Below are 16,724 nucleotides of genomic sequence, written 5' to 3' on the forward strand. Positions count from 1 at the left end.
CTTACTGTGTCTCAACTTCGCGTCATTTGCTGCAGTAATGTCATTCAGAATCGCCTACCACCCTCCCGGTGTTAGGTTAGGTTCTCACTACGACGTGAGCATCGGAATCATTATGGTGAAGTTGGGTATACGCCTTTGGTGAACCCAGAGGAGGAAAGACAGTGTTGAGGATGGAGGGGATTTTTGATACGTTGGTTGGTGTCCTAGTTTGTTTGTGGGTAGGAGGGAGGGTTGGCAGTGTGGAGGGAGGGTTGGCAGTGTGAAGGGACATAGAGAAGTGTGGAGGGAGGGTTGGCAGTGTGGAGGGAGGGTTGGCAGTGTGAAGGGACATAGAGAAGTGTGGAGGGAGGGTTGGCAGTGTGGAGGGAGGGTTGGCAGTGTGGAGGGACATAGAGAAGTGTGGAGGGAGGATTGGCAGTGTGGAGGGAGGGTTGGCAGTGTGGAGGGACATAGAGAAGTGTGGAGGGAGGGTTGGCATGTGGAGGGAGGGTTGGCAGTGTGGAAGGACATAGAGGAGTGTGGAGGGAGGGTTGGCAGTGTGGAGGGAGGGTTGGCAGTGTGGAAGGACATAGAGGAGTGTGGAGGGAGGGTTGGCAGTGTGGAGGGAAAGTTGGCTATCGCTTCAAGAAGACATAAGGTGTGGAGGATAATGTGTGTTTAGTGTCTCCAGCTCTCCATTAATATGTATTTCTCTGTATCAATTTTTGTCTCTATATTATCTATCTGTTTATCTTTCTGGATATCTCTTGTTCTTTTTGCCTGTTTATCTCTCTCTCTTCCTCTCTCCCTGTTCATCTGTATCTACACACACACACACACACACACACACACACACACACACACACACACACACATGTATTTACAGTATAAATGTGATGTAGCTAAATGTGTCTCCGTCTTTGGTATGAATGTCATCCATTGACATCACCTACGCAGCTGTTCAGACAAACAGGATGTATGTACGTATGACGAGGCCTCTTGGCACATAATCGTTTCATTCAAGGCTTTTCTCATGTTCTGAAACGCGAAGGGAGTGAAAAACTCACCAATCACATCCGAAAAAAAAAAGGAAAAAAGGAAATTGATTGGTAATGGCGTTTGTGGTGGGAGTGGTGTAGAGGGACGGGATAGAGTGTACGTAGCCACAGACAACACAGCAGCAGGAGCAGCAGCAGCAGCAAGCAGTAGGTGGTGTTCAAGAAGATGCAAACCCGCACTCCTGCCCCACCTGTGTCGAGGGCGCTGGGCCCACATTCTTTCCTTTGTCTGATTTGTTAGCACTTAACTCCCACACCCCGGGTGACGTCTCCTGGGCTCGGTCTTTGTAGAACGTGAATGGAATTTTATGATCTTAATCATGCGGTATATTTTCCCATCCCACCGAAAAGAAATTCCAGCGAGACATTGGCGGGAAGAAATGTTGGGAAAAGGTGACGTGGCCACTACGCTCATTACCTGGACTGGGGGACATTTCTTTCTTTCTTTCTTTCTTTTCTGTCTTTATTGATCTGTTTCATTCATTGCCTGGGGAATAAGGAAGAATGAACGCCGCCCGCCTACACCCTGCGTCTCTTCCAGGGCGATTAGCAGGGGCCGGAGCCGAGGGCTGGAACTCCTCCTCCCTTCATGTATTACCACTTTCTTAATGTAGGAACAGAAGACGAAGCCAAGCGAAGATTCTTCCTCAGAGGCTCCAGTCATCTGTTCCTGAGTCTACCTTGCTCAGGAGGGAGGGGGGAGATGCGAGCCGGTGTGAGAAGAAAAAGTTATTTTCTGGCTATTATTATTATTGTTTTTGATATCGTGAATGTTTTAATGTGTTGATCATCCATGTGCAACATTCCTGGACCTGGCCAGGTGTGCGTAGTGCCTACTTCTGCAGGGAATTTAGTCACCCAGAATCCCAGCTTTAGCTCCCCCGGGGGGGTTTCAGTTTTATCTCCCCCGTATGTCTCAGCTTTAGCCCCCTCCCCCCCCCCGCCCCCTGGGATTCAGCTTTAGCCACCCCGGGGTCTGAACATTAGCCACCCCGGGGTCTGAACATTAGCCACCCCAGGGTCTGAACATTAGCCACCCCGGGGTCTGAACATTAGCCACCCCAGGGTCTGAACATTAGCCACCCCGGGGTCTGAACATTAGCCACCCCGGGGGTCTGAACATTAGCCACCCCGGGGGTCTGAACATTAGCCACCCCGGGGGTCTGAACATTAGCCACCCCGGGGGTCTGAACATTAGCCACCCCGGGGTCTGAACATTAGCCACCCCAGGATCTGAACATTAGCCACCCCGGGGTCTGAACATTAGCCACCCCAGGATCTGAACATTAGCCACCCCGGGGGTCCTCAACATTAGCTACCCCGGGGTCTGAACATTAGCTACCCCGGGGGTCTGAACATTAGCCACCCCGGGGGTCTGAACATTAGCCACCCCGGGGTCTGAACATTAGCCACCCCAGGGTCTGAACATTAGCCACCCCAGGGTCTGAACATTAGCCACCCCGGGGGGAGTCCTCAACATTAGCCACCCCAGGGTCTGAACATTAGCCACCCCGGGGGGAGTCCTCAACATTAGCCACCCCAGGGTCTGAACATTAGCCACCCCGGGGGGAGTCCTCAACATTAGCCACCCCGGGGTCTGAACATTAGCCACCCCGGGGTCTGAACATTAGCTACCCCGGGGGGAGTCCTCAACATTAGCCACCCCAGGATCTGAACATTAGCCACCCCGGGGTCTGAACATTAGCTACCCCGGGGGGAGTCCTCAACATTAGCCACCCCAGGGTCTGAACATTAGCCACCCCGGGGTCTGAACATTAGCCACCCCGGGGTCTGAACATTAGCCACCCCGGGGGGGGGTCCTCAACATTAGCCACCCCGGGGGTCTCGTGTTCTTGGTATGGAGGATATTTCTTGCGTGCTTTCTTGCTTGCTTGCTTGCTTGCTTTCTTGCTTGCTTGCTTGCTTGCGTCCCCGGTGATGACAGGATCAACATTAATCTCATCCAGGTCTTGGCACTTGTTCCTTGGCTGCCTCGGCGTTTTTTTTTTTTTTCACGGACTTTTTAAACGCATCTTTTTGTGTGTGTCATTTATTTCGTATCTTTGATATGTCTTTCCCAGCATTTACTACCTGACCGCCTTTTCTGAAGGCATGTTTAGTTTCCTCCCACTTTCGCCTAAAGCTCGTGGATTATTTCTCACTTCTCTCTGTATTTCTTTATAGCCCTTATTTTTTTAATGCTCAATTTAAGGCCTGCGTTCGATGAGGGCCTTTGTCCCTGATTGAAGCCTTGGACGTATACGTGAGAGATGTACTTGATTCTTGCTTGAAAAAGGTTATCCGTTCGCATGCGAGGATTCGAACCCCGGAGGGTCGGAATCTCCAGCGATCGCAAGTGGCGTTCGGGCGTCCGTCCGGAGCGATGATTCGGAACGTTTGTGATGGAATCCTCGCGTTCACGGGTTCAGTCATTCCTAGAACGCAAGCCGCGTGCCGCAAGAGTGGAAGTACTTATACCTGCGGGAGATTACGATGGCTTAAGATACCCTACTTGACAGATGCGCTTCGGACATCACGCTAAAGGAATCCAGTCATCGTACTCGAGGGGGTTCAGCAGCCATCGAACTCAGGGTAATCCACTCATGATACTAAAGTGATCAAGTCATCGCACTCGCGTGACGCACTCCTCGTATTCAAGGATCGAACCGTCGTCCTTCATCGTAGGGCTGATCCTGTCCGCGGAGAGGGAGTCCAACCCCTTCGTACGCAAAGGATCAGGTCGTGGTTCTTCAGGGATTGAGGCCTCGGTACTCTCTGGGTTCAGGATTCACTCGTTGTACTCGAGGGAGTCGGAAACCTCAGTTCATCAGCCCTCGTCGCACTGAGGAAGGGGCTGGCCCGTCACGCTCAAGAAAAGGTCATTTTTCAGCAACTACTTCTTTATAAGCAGTATAATCGTTCTTGAAAAGGTCAAGGCGTCCTTACGAAACCTTAAGCATTTATAGTCCAAAGGTTGAATAATCTTATATAAAGGGTTAGAACCGTACCCGGACAGGTTAGGTAATGTTGGTCAGGAAACTGGTATCCGGACTCACCCATCTCGAAGGGCCAAGTGTGTCAGCGCTAAACACACTGCCCCCAGAGTTGCCTCCAACCACGCATGGCGAGCAGTGCATATATGTAGCGGGAGAACAGCCGGAGGACATAACATGAGAGTAAACAAGAAAGTTGATCAAAAGATGTGAAAAAGTTCTGTCACAGTACATGAGTAGTGGATGAATGGAATATGCTAAAGAAGCTTAAAAGTTCTAGGGCAGTAGAATAGGTTCAAAAGATGAGGCCCCACGAGTGTCAAACATCCTCCCTGTATTGTGCACGTAGGTAATTACACACACACACACACACACACACACACACACACACACACACACACACACACACATGATTATATGAGCCTGAAGAATGTGCCAATAAATCCAGATGTTATCTTAAGGTCACAAGTCCAGCTTTGTCTTAACTTTTTTGTTGACGTTCCGTCGGTGTGACAAGAGTTTTTGATACGATACCATTCTGACTCGTCAGACAGAGGCTGGGAACATGACATGGCCCGGCTTGTTCAGATACACCAGGAAGGCCATTATAACTGTTGCTAGGGAAACGCGTAGGCATGTGTGTGTGTGTGTGTGTGTGTGTGTGTGTGTGTGTGTGTGTGTGTGTGTGTGTGTGTGTGTGTGTTACGTTAGAATTACTTCGAGAGAGAAATCTTCATAGCGAAGCACATGATATAATCCTCAGTCTGACCCAAGGGACAACCCTATTTTTTTATCCTGCTCCACCACAACCATCTCCAGCCTCCTCTTCCCCATCGCCTCCCGTTAGAGCTAGCTGGGAAGTCCCTTTTACTGCCCCGCTAGGATTAGCGAACGCAGTATACTATTATTGTCCTGCAGCAGATAACCTCGTCATGGAGCGTCAGGTGTCCTCTTACTAGTCCTTCCCATGTCCTCCCTGGTGGGCCACACTCACTCGTTCCTTATCCTATCCATCCCTACCTTCTGTATCCGTCACCAGGACGTCCGCTGTGTTACCTTAAACCAACGTTCCTCCCTCTCTCTCCCTTTGATACGCCTGTCTCCTGAGGAGGCTTTCGGCGAGGTGCAGGTTCGTCTCCTCCCCCTCAACCCTCCATTGCAGAATTTCAACCTCCCTGGTTATCCCAGGCATCCTCATCCCCGTGATCGTCCCAGGCATCACTAGCTCCCTGGTCGTCCCTGAGTACCCCTAGCTCTCTGGTCGTACCAGGGTCTCCCCTGGTCGTTCCAGGCATCCTGTCGTCGTCTTTGGGCCTTAATTGGCTGTCGTCTGCCTCGCCACCCCTCCTGGTCGCTACCGGGTTCCCCAGGCCGTCTTGATACCCTTAGTCGTCACCTGGCCTCCCCTGGTCGTTCGCCGGGCCTCTCGTGATCGTCCCGAGCTTCCCTTGGTCGTCCCGGGCCTCCGCTGGTCGTCCCCGGGCACCCCTGGTCGTGCCGGGCAGAGCCAGAGGGGTATTTGTGTGTGCAGGGGTTGGCGGGGAGCCAGGAGGCCGGCCCAGCCACCAGCCTCAATGGGTGTGGCGTACGCTGCCTCCATCCTCCTCCTCCTCCTCCTGCTGCAACACCCGCCGCCCGCCCGCTAGAGGGCTGATGCCTCGTCCGCTCTCCTCCGGCCTGACCCAGCCTACCCCAGCTACCCCCGCCTCCCCCCTGTCCTACCTACCCTGCCTGAGCTACCCCGGTTCCCCGGCAGCCTTAGCATGTCTCAGCCTGCGCCAGCTGACGCGAGGATAAGGTAGATATAAATCACTTATCACACTAGGATGTATGACTGATACTATGATTCTTATTTCCCTCTCTTCGTAAGGGATTCAAGTCCAATCCGTCGTAAGATTCTTTATAACACGTTACGATGTAAGTACATAAGGACATAAGGACATAAAATACATAACAAGTACGAGAAGCTTGTACTTGATCCAAGTACTCGTTATAAATCTATCAAACGTCGGAGACCATCAGGAGATACGTCATTCTCTAACGTCCACTGACAGCGACCCGTCCATCCCGTAGTGTCAGGGAGATCGGCACTGCACCGCACACAGATCACACTCGATTGTGTTGCATATTACAATGTTTTGCCCTGTATAAACAGCGGCGTTATGTGCAGCACATAACACGGCAACGTCCCGTGATGGGCCGGGTAACGCGCGTCTTACTCGCGTTACGTCAGGGTATATTGTATGTCATATTGTTGTTACGTCAGGGTGAGGTATTTACGTGGTGGGTGTGCCGTCGTGTGGCACCAGGGCCGGCACTACCGGAAGCCATTACGACCACGGGAAATGCTCACGCGTTATTTTGCCGGTGATGACAAAACCAAAACAAAGGAAATGCCTCACTCACCCTCGCTGAGTTTCAATGGGAGTATCGTCGCCCTGACCCACCCACCCACCCATCCCTTATTCATCCCTCTACTCATCTTTCACCACTGGCCTCTGACTCATCCTCACCCATCCGTGTCCCCTCTTGATGTGGTATATCCCCACTCCCATTCTCATTCATCTCCTCTCTTTTTCGCCTTCCGCACCCTCATACTCTTACTCACCTCTCACTTTCTTACTCACCTCTCTCACTCTCTCTCTCTCTCTCTCTCTCTCTCTCTCTCTCTCTCTCTCTCTCTCTCTCTCTCTCTCTCTCTCTTTTACCCCCTTCCCCCTAGACTCACAAGCCACCCAGTTCTGAGTCAGTGTATCTGTCTTTATTAGTTTCTCTTGGCTGTAGCGAGTTGCACAGCACCGCCAACCTAAGATTCTCCTGTGACACGCTTAATATGTTTACGTCTGCCCTTAAAAGAAGGGTTTGGTGTGACCGTTTTCTGTGCACGAACCGTGTTTACTTAGTATTTTTTTTTGTCATTAAGTAAACAGACACCCACGTTGGGACAGATAGACACAAATACATACATATGTAGTTAAAAGACAAATGACTGCATTCGAAGTTATTATATAGATGTGAATACATACATCAGCTTAGATACACACACACACACACACACACACACACACACACACACACACACACACACACACACACACACTCAGACAAAGAAAGGTGCACATGTGTGTATACTTACATCGGTACACACACGCGCGCGTACGTATGATCACATCAGCAGACAAAGAACTGGACACTCACATGTATACTTCTAGTGCTCACACACACACACACACACACACACACACACACACACACACACACACACACACACACACACACTACCAGAGGGTAAGATCTTCCTATTAGTCTGTTTTAAGACGATCCCACAGCAGTGGTTGATGTTGGTGATGTTTGAGTGTGTTGCAAACGTTGTGTGGAGATCAAGATGCTTGGGCAGGGTAAGGTGGAGGATTGGGATTGGTGGGTGGTGAAGTCTGGCACTGTAAGCACGACGGCACGACCCTTGAGCACGACGGCACAACCCTTAAGCACGACGGCACGACCCTTGAGCACGACGGCACGACCCTTGAGCACGACGGCACGACCCCAGTGTACGGTGAGCCTTAAGATGCAGCCTTTGAGCACGACGGCACGACCCTTGGTTATGGTGAGCCACAGGCATCATACCCGAGATGTAAGGTCGCGCTCGAAGGTCGTACCGTCGTGCTTAAGATGTTGACGATGGCAAGTGTCATGGTCAGAGATCGGAGAGGGGATCACGAGGACCCTGAGGGAGCCGTGTAAGTCGGGTGGGAACAGAACAGAGGAGTCAAACTAGCGATAAATTGCGTTAGGATGTTGATACAAAACAGATTGACCGGTTTGACAGAAGATAGATTTTTTTGTTTCATTGTTGGGGTGGATGACTTCAGGGACATAAGTGACATAGATAGATACTTAAATATGGTAGTGGTGTGAGGGAATATCAGGTGGTAATCATAAAGGGAGAATGTTGTGTTTGCAAGGCATCATAATGTTTACAAAACAAGCGTGGGGTCACTGTATGTGTTTAAGGGTCGGGACAGCATTACTATGTGCCCTATTCACACACACACACACACACACACACACACACACACACACACCGACCTAGCTAGGGTGGTTGGGAGTGTTCAAGCAACAAGAGACTAGCATATACCTAAGCCACAAGTGACGCTTATGTTGTGTTTTTTGATAATGTGGTGAAGGCATCTGGCAGCGTGCCTGGAGGGCGGTGATACGCCCCCCCGGCCAATAGTCGCCGGGGCATCGAAGCCTGGCACTCTGTAACCTCCCAGCCAAGAGTCGCTGGGGTGTCGAAGCCAGGGACTCTTGTTGTATCCCGTTTACCTAAATACCTGGTTCTTGGGCAGGATTTTCCCTCTTCACCCTTCCCACCCAGGACAGTACCTGGTTCCTAGTCATGTCCCTCCCCGTTACACTCTCCCCTAGTCAGTACCTGGTTCCTGGTCATGTTGGTGCGTGCAGCCAACTGGTCCTTCTGATCCTTGGAGGGGTAGGGGTGGGTGAAGTGCGTGACGAACCAGCGACCCAGGTGGTAGCTCCTGGCTTTGAGGAACACCCTGCTCCTCCGCTCCCTCGTCAGCAGGAACTGTCTGCAGGAGGCGAGGCAGGAGGCTCATCAGATATCAAGGAGTGAAAAATTACAGTGATAAATAAAGTGCAAAGGGGAGAGGTAGGAACGTAAGGAAATGAGTATTGTTCTGGTGAGGTGTGAGGGAGGCAGCTGGCAGAAGAATGAGGAGGGGTTATTGTAAGGTGTGAGGGACTTATAGGAGCAGAGGGATAGGAGAAGGACACATCCTAGTTAAGATATAGGAAGGATGCGTTTCTCTTAAAGTTATCTTACAGAATGAGGTAGATACAGTCTTGAACTTGTAATGATAATTAGCAAAACATTGAAAATCAGTGAACTAAATTGTGGGAATGAATGTCAATTTACACACAGTACTGGGAAGTAAAGGTGTATGAGCATAAGCTCCTCAGCTTTATGTTACGAGCCTTGAGCACGACGGTACGACCCTTGTGACTACCCATCTGTATTGAATGGGGAGGGAGTTTGAAACTCATGGGGCCCCCGTATGTTGACCATTCTCTGCTGTCATACAGCTTTTGTAATACAATTTGCTTAGCCTCTGACCTGACCCATAACGCGGATTTCAAAAGGTCACACCATGACTTTACGTTACACTGTGACCTGTTTCAGATACACACCTCAGTGTTATATATGTAATTTGTTTGAGCATATGATTTAATTGCAGTGTTAATATGTCCTTCCTATGTATGACATATCTTAAACTTACTTTGTGTCACAAAGATTTTGTTACTTATGTTGCTGTCAGCCTCACTTACGTCCTTTGGTAATACATCATGTATTGGATGTACCCTAGACCTCCCTCCCTCCCATCTGACGGGAGTGGGACCTCTTTGGGTCCCTGGGCCCCACTCGGGCCTACCTCTCACCCTCCTGTGTCCATGTACTGGCCTCCACCTGCCCCTAGATATGTGCACTTCGCGTTTACTCTCACAGAAATGCTTTGTCCATGTGTATCTGCAAATTGATATCTTAAAACTACAGAACAGCAATCATATATAGATCTTACTGCCGTGCTCTTGGGATAAGAATAGAAAGCAGATACACGAGACTGGATGCATGTATGGTGAGAAAACCTCCTCCCTCTGTCAGATGATGTGACACACGCGCTCTGTATTCATCATCACGTCATGATGCAGCCATACGCCAGTAACGGGCAATGCACGCTCATCATTGCACGGACGCAACAGCTCGTTGACCGCATCCATCACGTCACAGATGAAGTAGACTGTGCCTCTTCATCAGGTTATGATTCAACATGCCATTCTGAACTCATCACGCCAGTAATGCAACATCGTTGAATTCTCACACGTCATGCCAATGATGCAGCATTCTATACGCAGTCATAACGCCACCACACGCATTCGTCACACACACACATACACGTCCTACGTATCTACATCTGTGTATAGGAAAGAGGCACTGAACTACAGACGGGTATCCTCCTGACGGACGTGGTCTGTAAGGTCCTTGGAAACGATAACCACAAAGCAGATGTGACTTAATACCGTGAAGGAGTTACCGAGGCGAGAGACGTCACGGTTTCAACGAAATCACGCGTAACGAACGTCGTACATTGCTGAGTGATGTCGTTTCGGACAGAAGGTTGCGTGGATTGTACGGATCTGGACTCCTCTAAAAGCATTTGATACCACCACAGGAGGTTGATAAAGAAGGTGGGTCTTCAGGCAGGAATCAACGGGAGAATACTTCGATGAATTGATGATTATAACGGTGGAAGGGTCCAAAGGAGGCATACCAGGCGGAGCCTCTCAAAATGGACTGAGGTCACCAGTGGTGTGCCGCAAGGTTCTGCCCTGGGACCAGCGTTCTTCTTGATTACTGTGATAATGCCAAATTCATGAGGGAGGTAAACAGCGAGATGGGATGACGTCAACTTACAAGGGGACCCAGAGTGAATGCAAAGATCTAAGGATGGGTGACAGCCGAAGAAGGCTTCGGTATGAACACCGAGCAGGAAACAAGCCGCTGGAATTTGTGTGAGAGCGACTTGGGAGTCGACATTGTTTCTTGCATGTCGCCAGAGTCCCACTTGAGGGGAATAGTTAATGGGAGAAACTGACTTCTGGCAAATATTAGGTTCATGGCTAAGAAAATATCCAGGAAACTCTTCACGCTCTACTAAGGCCAAAACTAAAGGAGTATAGAGTTGATAGAGAAGATCCAGAGTGAAGCAACAACGATCATAACAGAATCAGGAGAACTGATCTGTAGGGAGAGGGTAGAAGCCCTCAAGTTTGCTCTGTATGGAAGTTGTAACACTGAGAAGGAATAACTTGATGAGAACCTTATATTCTTAAACCAGATTGAGAACGTAGACGGTAATCAGTTCCTCGAAAGATGTACAGATAAATCAACCAGAGGAAATAACATGAAATTATGCGAGAGACTTGCTGAAAATGATGTAACAAATCACTATTGCCATGTAAGAGTGGTGGATGAATGGAATATATTGAACAAGGACATAATAACTACGGACACCATACAGAAGTTTAAAGACTGTGTGATACAAAGGATGGGACCCAGCGAGTGTAAAACTCCCTCCCCGTACAACACAAATAGGTAATTACACACACACACACACACACACACACACACACACACACACACACACACACACACACACACACATACACGCACACACAAATTGTCAAGAGAGGCAGTTATATGAATACATGGGTAAGACAGTAGATATAGACGAACATGAATAAACTGGGACATACTCATATGGAAGTATATGAATTCCGATGTAGATAGATACAGCTGTATTTACATTAGTTTGAGAAGGTTGTATGTGATGCTGTGGGTAGAGAGGTACACGTTAAGAACACATGGTGATGAACGGAATGAATCTACTTGTGTTTACAGTGGCCTTTGTGAGGAAAGGTCAGACAAATTTCCGAGTGTCGTGTTTGACTTCACTTGTTCTTTCTCATGTTTTATGTTTATTGTGTTTATAACCCGCTTTGCTTTTGTTTCGTGTGACCACACATGTTTCGTGTGGTATATTTTCCTTATTTTTTGTTTCTCCTCTCACGCTATATTAAATGTTTCTGAAATAGTTTTCGACTGTGATTGACTGACACAAGTCAAGCACTGTGGACGAGGGTTGTGAGGTTTGAGAGACGTAGATGTCTACTGGTTGAGTAATGAGGTAATTATGTAGCCTTAGGATTACTTTTACGAGGATTCCACAGCTATGAGGCTGCGCTCCACGCAGGAGCAGGGTTAAGAGGGGTCCTTTTCGGGACGAGAAGGGTTTTTGGCTATTCCTCGTCGGAGGTGACTTATCGCTGGCGGTATTACTACCTGCACGAGGAGTACGGCAGACACCTGTTGTGTATGCTAAACTAACCCTAACTAGTGAGGACATGTTAGTGCGTGAGTAAAAAGTATGATTACTAGTGTAACATGCGCTAGTGCGAGTAGGGCTAATTATATAGTTCATGTAAACATGTTAGTATGTGTGGACGACCTATACACTGTAACATGTTGTGCATATAGATCTAAACGTTTCTATAAATAGCTTGACAGTAACCCATTGTTTATAGCATCGATCGTAACTAGTATTGGAATGTGCTAGTGTGTGTGTGTGTGTGTGTGTGTGTGTGTGTGTGTGTGTAAAACTAATCATAACTAGCATAAACAAGTGCTAAAGGAACACAAATAACCATAACTAGTTTAAAGACGTGCTAGTGTGTGTGTGTGTGTGTGTTTGTGTTTGTGTGTGTGTGTTTGTAAAAGTAAACAACTTGTGTGAAGATATATTAGTGCGTGTGTGTGCAGAACTAACCATGGTTAACGTAAGCATACTGCATTGTATATACATCTAATCATAACTTGTATAAACATATACTAGTGTTTATACAACTAACCACAACTGGTGTTAGCAATGTGGCTCATGTTTGTAACACTAACGACAACTGGGATAAACATGTTGCTGTGTACATCAGAACTAACCAAACCCAGTGTAAAGCCTGTGTTAGTGTGTGTGAGGAACTAGCCATGATGACACCCAGCTGTGCCAACAAGAAGCCTCAGCGTGTGATTTATCAGTGGACCAGTTTCCTGCTCGTGCATTTTCTTGTTTTGCTTCTGCTCCAAGTCCAGGACGCAGTTAAGGCATGAACGCATCCCCTCTGAAAACACCAGCGTAGACACTCGTCCCATTGGTATCCTACGGTATACGGTGTGTGTGTAGGACTGGTCTGGGCGACAGACACGAAGATGGGACATAGGATGCAGGATAAAACTCGATTGAACCAGTTGGGTAGAGTCAGACGACGGGCGACCCTCACATTCCCCCGGGGCGCTGGGCGAGTCAGGCAAGCAAAGCAAGCAGGCACCCATGTCCCGGCTGAGGGGTGGCAAGGATATTTCTGATGCCTTCTATTACGTTCACACGGCCACACGGACAGGCCCCATCAAGTATGCCGGCTCTAGTGTGGCATTATATTATATTTTCAACCTCAATTTTATCCCCCTGCTGGATGAGAGGCTGTGTGAAGTTAGAGTAAATCGGTTATAAGCTCAGCAAGCAAGAACTTGCACGCTCTCCCCAAGCACGTTTTCTATGTCTCATGGTGTAAGAGTATTATTCTCCTGCTGTGCATTATGTCCGCGAGTCTTGTATGTAAGATGTGGTGCTGTGCCACACAGGCACAGCCACTGTGTGCACCGTACATGTTTCAAGAATGTCTGTGTACGTACGTACGTACGTCAGTCCTAAATATGTAAACAAGTGTAATGCAAGTCTTGTGGACGGACCCACTCACCTGTAGCTACGTGGGCGGAGTCTCTGCGTTGCTCTGATACCATCACGCGGAGTGTCTCCCTCCTCCGCCTTCTTCTCTTGCTCTGGCTCTTTATCCACTCGCCCTCCACCTTCTTCTGTGCCTCCTCCACCCCTGGGTTCCTCTCGTCCTGGGTCCTGTGACTGAGGAAGAAGAGGAGCACATCCGTCCTGCGAGTTGTTCCTAGCGATGCTGTGGTGAGGGGTAGGGTCATGTGTCGAGGCGTCAGCGGCGATCAGGCCCCCCGGCCCTCCTTCAGGCGCGCCTGCGAGGGGAGCCTGGTTGGTGACGGTATCACCCCCTACTGCCGCTCCTGCTGCCGGGGTATCGTCGCTGCGGTGTTCCTGGGCTGCTGAAGCGTCAGCTTCACGCAGGGCGCCGTCCTCCTGGTTACATTGTTGACCCGTCCTGGCAGATGGGTCTCGCAGGGTCGTCCCCTCGGGCTGGAGCTCCCCTTCCTCGTCCTCCGTCTCGACGATGTCGGAGATGGGCCAGGTCTCGTGCTTGCTCTCGCCCGTGGCTCTGCCATCGTCCCCGAAGTCCTCGTCCTCCTCCTCGTCAGAGAAAGGGAAGGCTAGGGCCATGCGCGAGGAGGATGGTTCCTCAGCCTTAGTCAGGGACGAGAGGTAGGATAGAGGGGTCACTCTATCCCTCTTCCACTTGTTGTCGTCCTTATCCTTCTTCCACTTGTGATCCTCCACTTCCTTCCCACACTTCAGACCATCACTTTCTTTTTTCCACTGAAATTCCTTTCTCTCCTTCCTCCACTTGTTGTCTTTATTCTTTTCCCACTTATATTCATCCTTCTTCCACTTATCATCGTATCTTTCCCTTTTCCACTTATATTCCTCGCTGAACCTCCTCCACTTGATATCATGACCACTTTTCTTCCACTTACCTCCTCCACTATCTTTTCTCCACTCACTTTCACCCGTGTCCTTAGTCCACTCATATTCACTGTTCTCCCACTCACTCTTTTGATTCTCTTTCTTCCACTGATCACTCTCCTCCGCATCTTTCCTCCTCTCCTCCTCGTCATTGCTGGCGCCCCTCTTTCTTGGCTGGGTGGTGAGGCCGGGGTGGGGGTCCTCCGTGGTCGCTCCTGGTGGCAGGAGTTTCTTAAAGTGGTGGTAGAGGCAGGGCTGGGACGACGAGGCCAGGCCCACGCGCAGGGGGTCCGACGCGCACGTCTGGCCGTAGATGTGCGGGTGGGGGTGGGGATGGGGTTGTGGGTAGGGGTGGTGCGGGCCGAGGGAGGGGGTGGCGTGGGCGCAGCACGGGCGGTGCTGGTGCGAGAAGCTTTGGGTCGGGCTGAAGGGGCTGGCGGTGGTGACAAACTCTCCAGGGGCGGCGCCATGCGACGGCCGGAGGAAGGCTCGGATGGGACCCATGGTATAGGGGCTGGTACACAGCTCACATGACTCTGGACCTGAGACACTCACTCGGCACTCCGGGGTCAGCAGCAAGGGAGGTGAGGTGGTGGGGGGAGGGGAGGTTTCTAGCTCATTAAAATTATCTCACTGGCTCAATCTTTGGTGGTACGTGGGGTCAGGTGTCAAGCTCCTTCCTGCCAGGGGAGCGCGGAAGGAGCCCTTCAGGGACGCCGCATTCTGGCGCTGGGCGGCCGAGGACCCACGGCGGACCTGTGTGAGAGAGCACGGTTAGTGGGTGTTGACTACGTACATACATAAGTAAAATCAGTGAAGTAAGGAGTGCAAAACATGGATAGAAATGTGTCATAAAATCCTCTCGCATCGCCTCCTGGCCTCCTGACGCCCACGCCAGGCGCAGGGGAGGCCTGGACGTGGGCGGTGGGCGGCGGGTGCGTCAGTCTAGGCCGCCGCCCGCGGGCAGGTGGCGCCAAGTGTCGGGGAGGGGGGGAGGGGAGAGGGGGGGGCAGATAGAAGCGACACCCTCGCCGGGCTAGGCCGGACACGGGGGGGGGGCCATGTCCGGCGCCGGCCGGCGACGACGACGGCGGGGAGGTCCCTCTCGCCGTTCCTCCGGGGGCAGGAGCAGGTGCTGACCCCTCCTGTGGAAGGGAGGGCGTACAGAGGGCCGTGCGGGTCGTGCACTATACTCACTAGCGGGTGGGCGTGCGGGCGGCGGCGGCGGTGCGTGCCATGCTGCAGGTCCTGGCGGGCCCTTACACAGTGCCAGCGGCTACTGAGCAGGTGTTAGGCCCGCGCCCCGCCACCGAGGGGCACCGCGCCACCTGAGCCCCTCTCATTGGCGGGCATGGGCGCCCGGGGCGTGGCCGCGCCTCCGTATTGGCTACCATACGCCCGCCATTTGCCCGTGGGGAGCCCTGGCAGGTGAGCCGGCACACCGACCTGCCCCAGGGGTTACCACACGCCGTAACACACAGGTCCTCTTCAGCGCCACAGGGATATCATGCTCCCGAAGGCGCCGTCGAATGAACGCGTGGCTTCAGGTCACAGATGCCGTGAGGCGGTCACCTGCTGGGGGGCAGGAGTACTATATGCACCCCATGGGGGGTCTCTTTACCCCCCCTTCTCTCCCCCCACTACCCAATCTTTGCCTCGCCCGGCCATCTTGTGCGAACCTGGGGGTGGGGAGTGGGTGGGAGGTAGACACCTCACCAATATTTAACCCTCCCTCACTCACTGCCTCCCCCATCCCCCTCCCCCCTCTCTCCCTGCGGGGGTAGGGGGGAGGGGGGGGGGGAGAGGGGAGGTTAGCGACCATGTTTCACCCCAGCCCCCAGGAACCCGACCCCTGACCCGTCTCCCGTCCACGACCAGCGGGAGCAACGATGTCCTCCCGAAGGTGTCTGCCGTCCAGTAATAGAGCAGCGTGATCCGGCGGGGTGTCGAACCGGCTACATGAGCCACGGAGCCTCGTCCGCGGGTTGCCCAGTAACAAGGGCCATCTAGAGTCGTCCGCCGGTACTAGGCGCTGGGGGGGCCACAACCTTCATGGCACTACTTAACGCAGAGCAAATTGTGATCATTACGGAAATACGCATATTGTCTTTCCTCTAACCCGGACCAGGAGTCAAACGAGTCCGGATGTGAATTCGTTTATGTGACTATTAACGTTAATCTTCTGGACTTTTCATCTCTGCGGTCGGACGCGCAGGCGTTGAATACCGTGTAGTCGTTGAACATCGACTTGTAATCGTTAGGTATTATATTATCATGATGAAAACCATATCAGAACCAACGCGCAGTTGTTAAACACTGTATCGTTAAGCACTAACAGCCGGACGCTTTTTACAGTACTTCTGTAGTCGTTAAGTATTTGCTTTTGACCTATGTTTATG

The 16,724-nt window shown here is 51.1% G+C and overlaps 1 protein-coding gene across 1 annotated transcript in view; it reads right to left on the minus strand.

The window, feature by feature from the left end:
* Positions 1-15,962, minus strand: part of LOC139746745 (uncharacterized) — a 33,539-nt gene extending 17,577 nt beyond the window's left edge. Inside the window, exons 1-3 of the mRNA XM_071658247.1 lie at positions 15,523-15,962; positions 13,421-15,081; positions 8,469-8,625 (exon numbers count right to left, since the gene is read on the minus strand). Of these exons, the coding sequence (XP_071514348.1) occupies positions 8,469-8,625; positions 13,421-14,829 (1,566 nt within the window). The 5' untranslated portion in view covers positions 14,830-15,081; positions 15,523-15,962. The remainder of the gene's footprint in view (positions 1-8,468; positions 8,626-13,420; positions 15,082-15,522) is intronic.
* Positions 15,963-16,724: the final 762 nt, after the last annotated feature.

This window comes from Panulirus ornatus, chromosome 66 (genome assembly GCF_036320965.1).
Source record: "Panulirus ornatus isolate Po-2019 chromosome 66, ASM3632096v1, whole genome shotgun sequence".
NCBI lineage: Eukaryota > Metazoa > Arthropoda > Malacostraca > Decapoda > Palinuridae > Panulirus > Panulirus ornatus.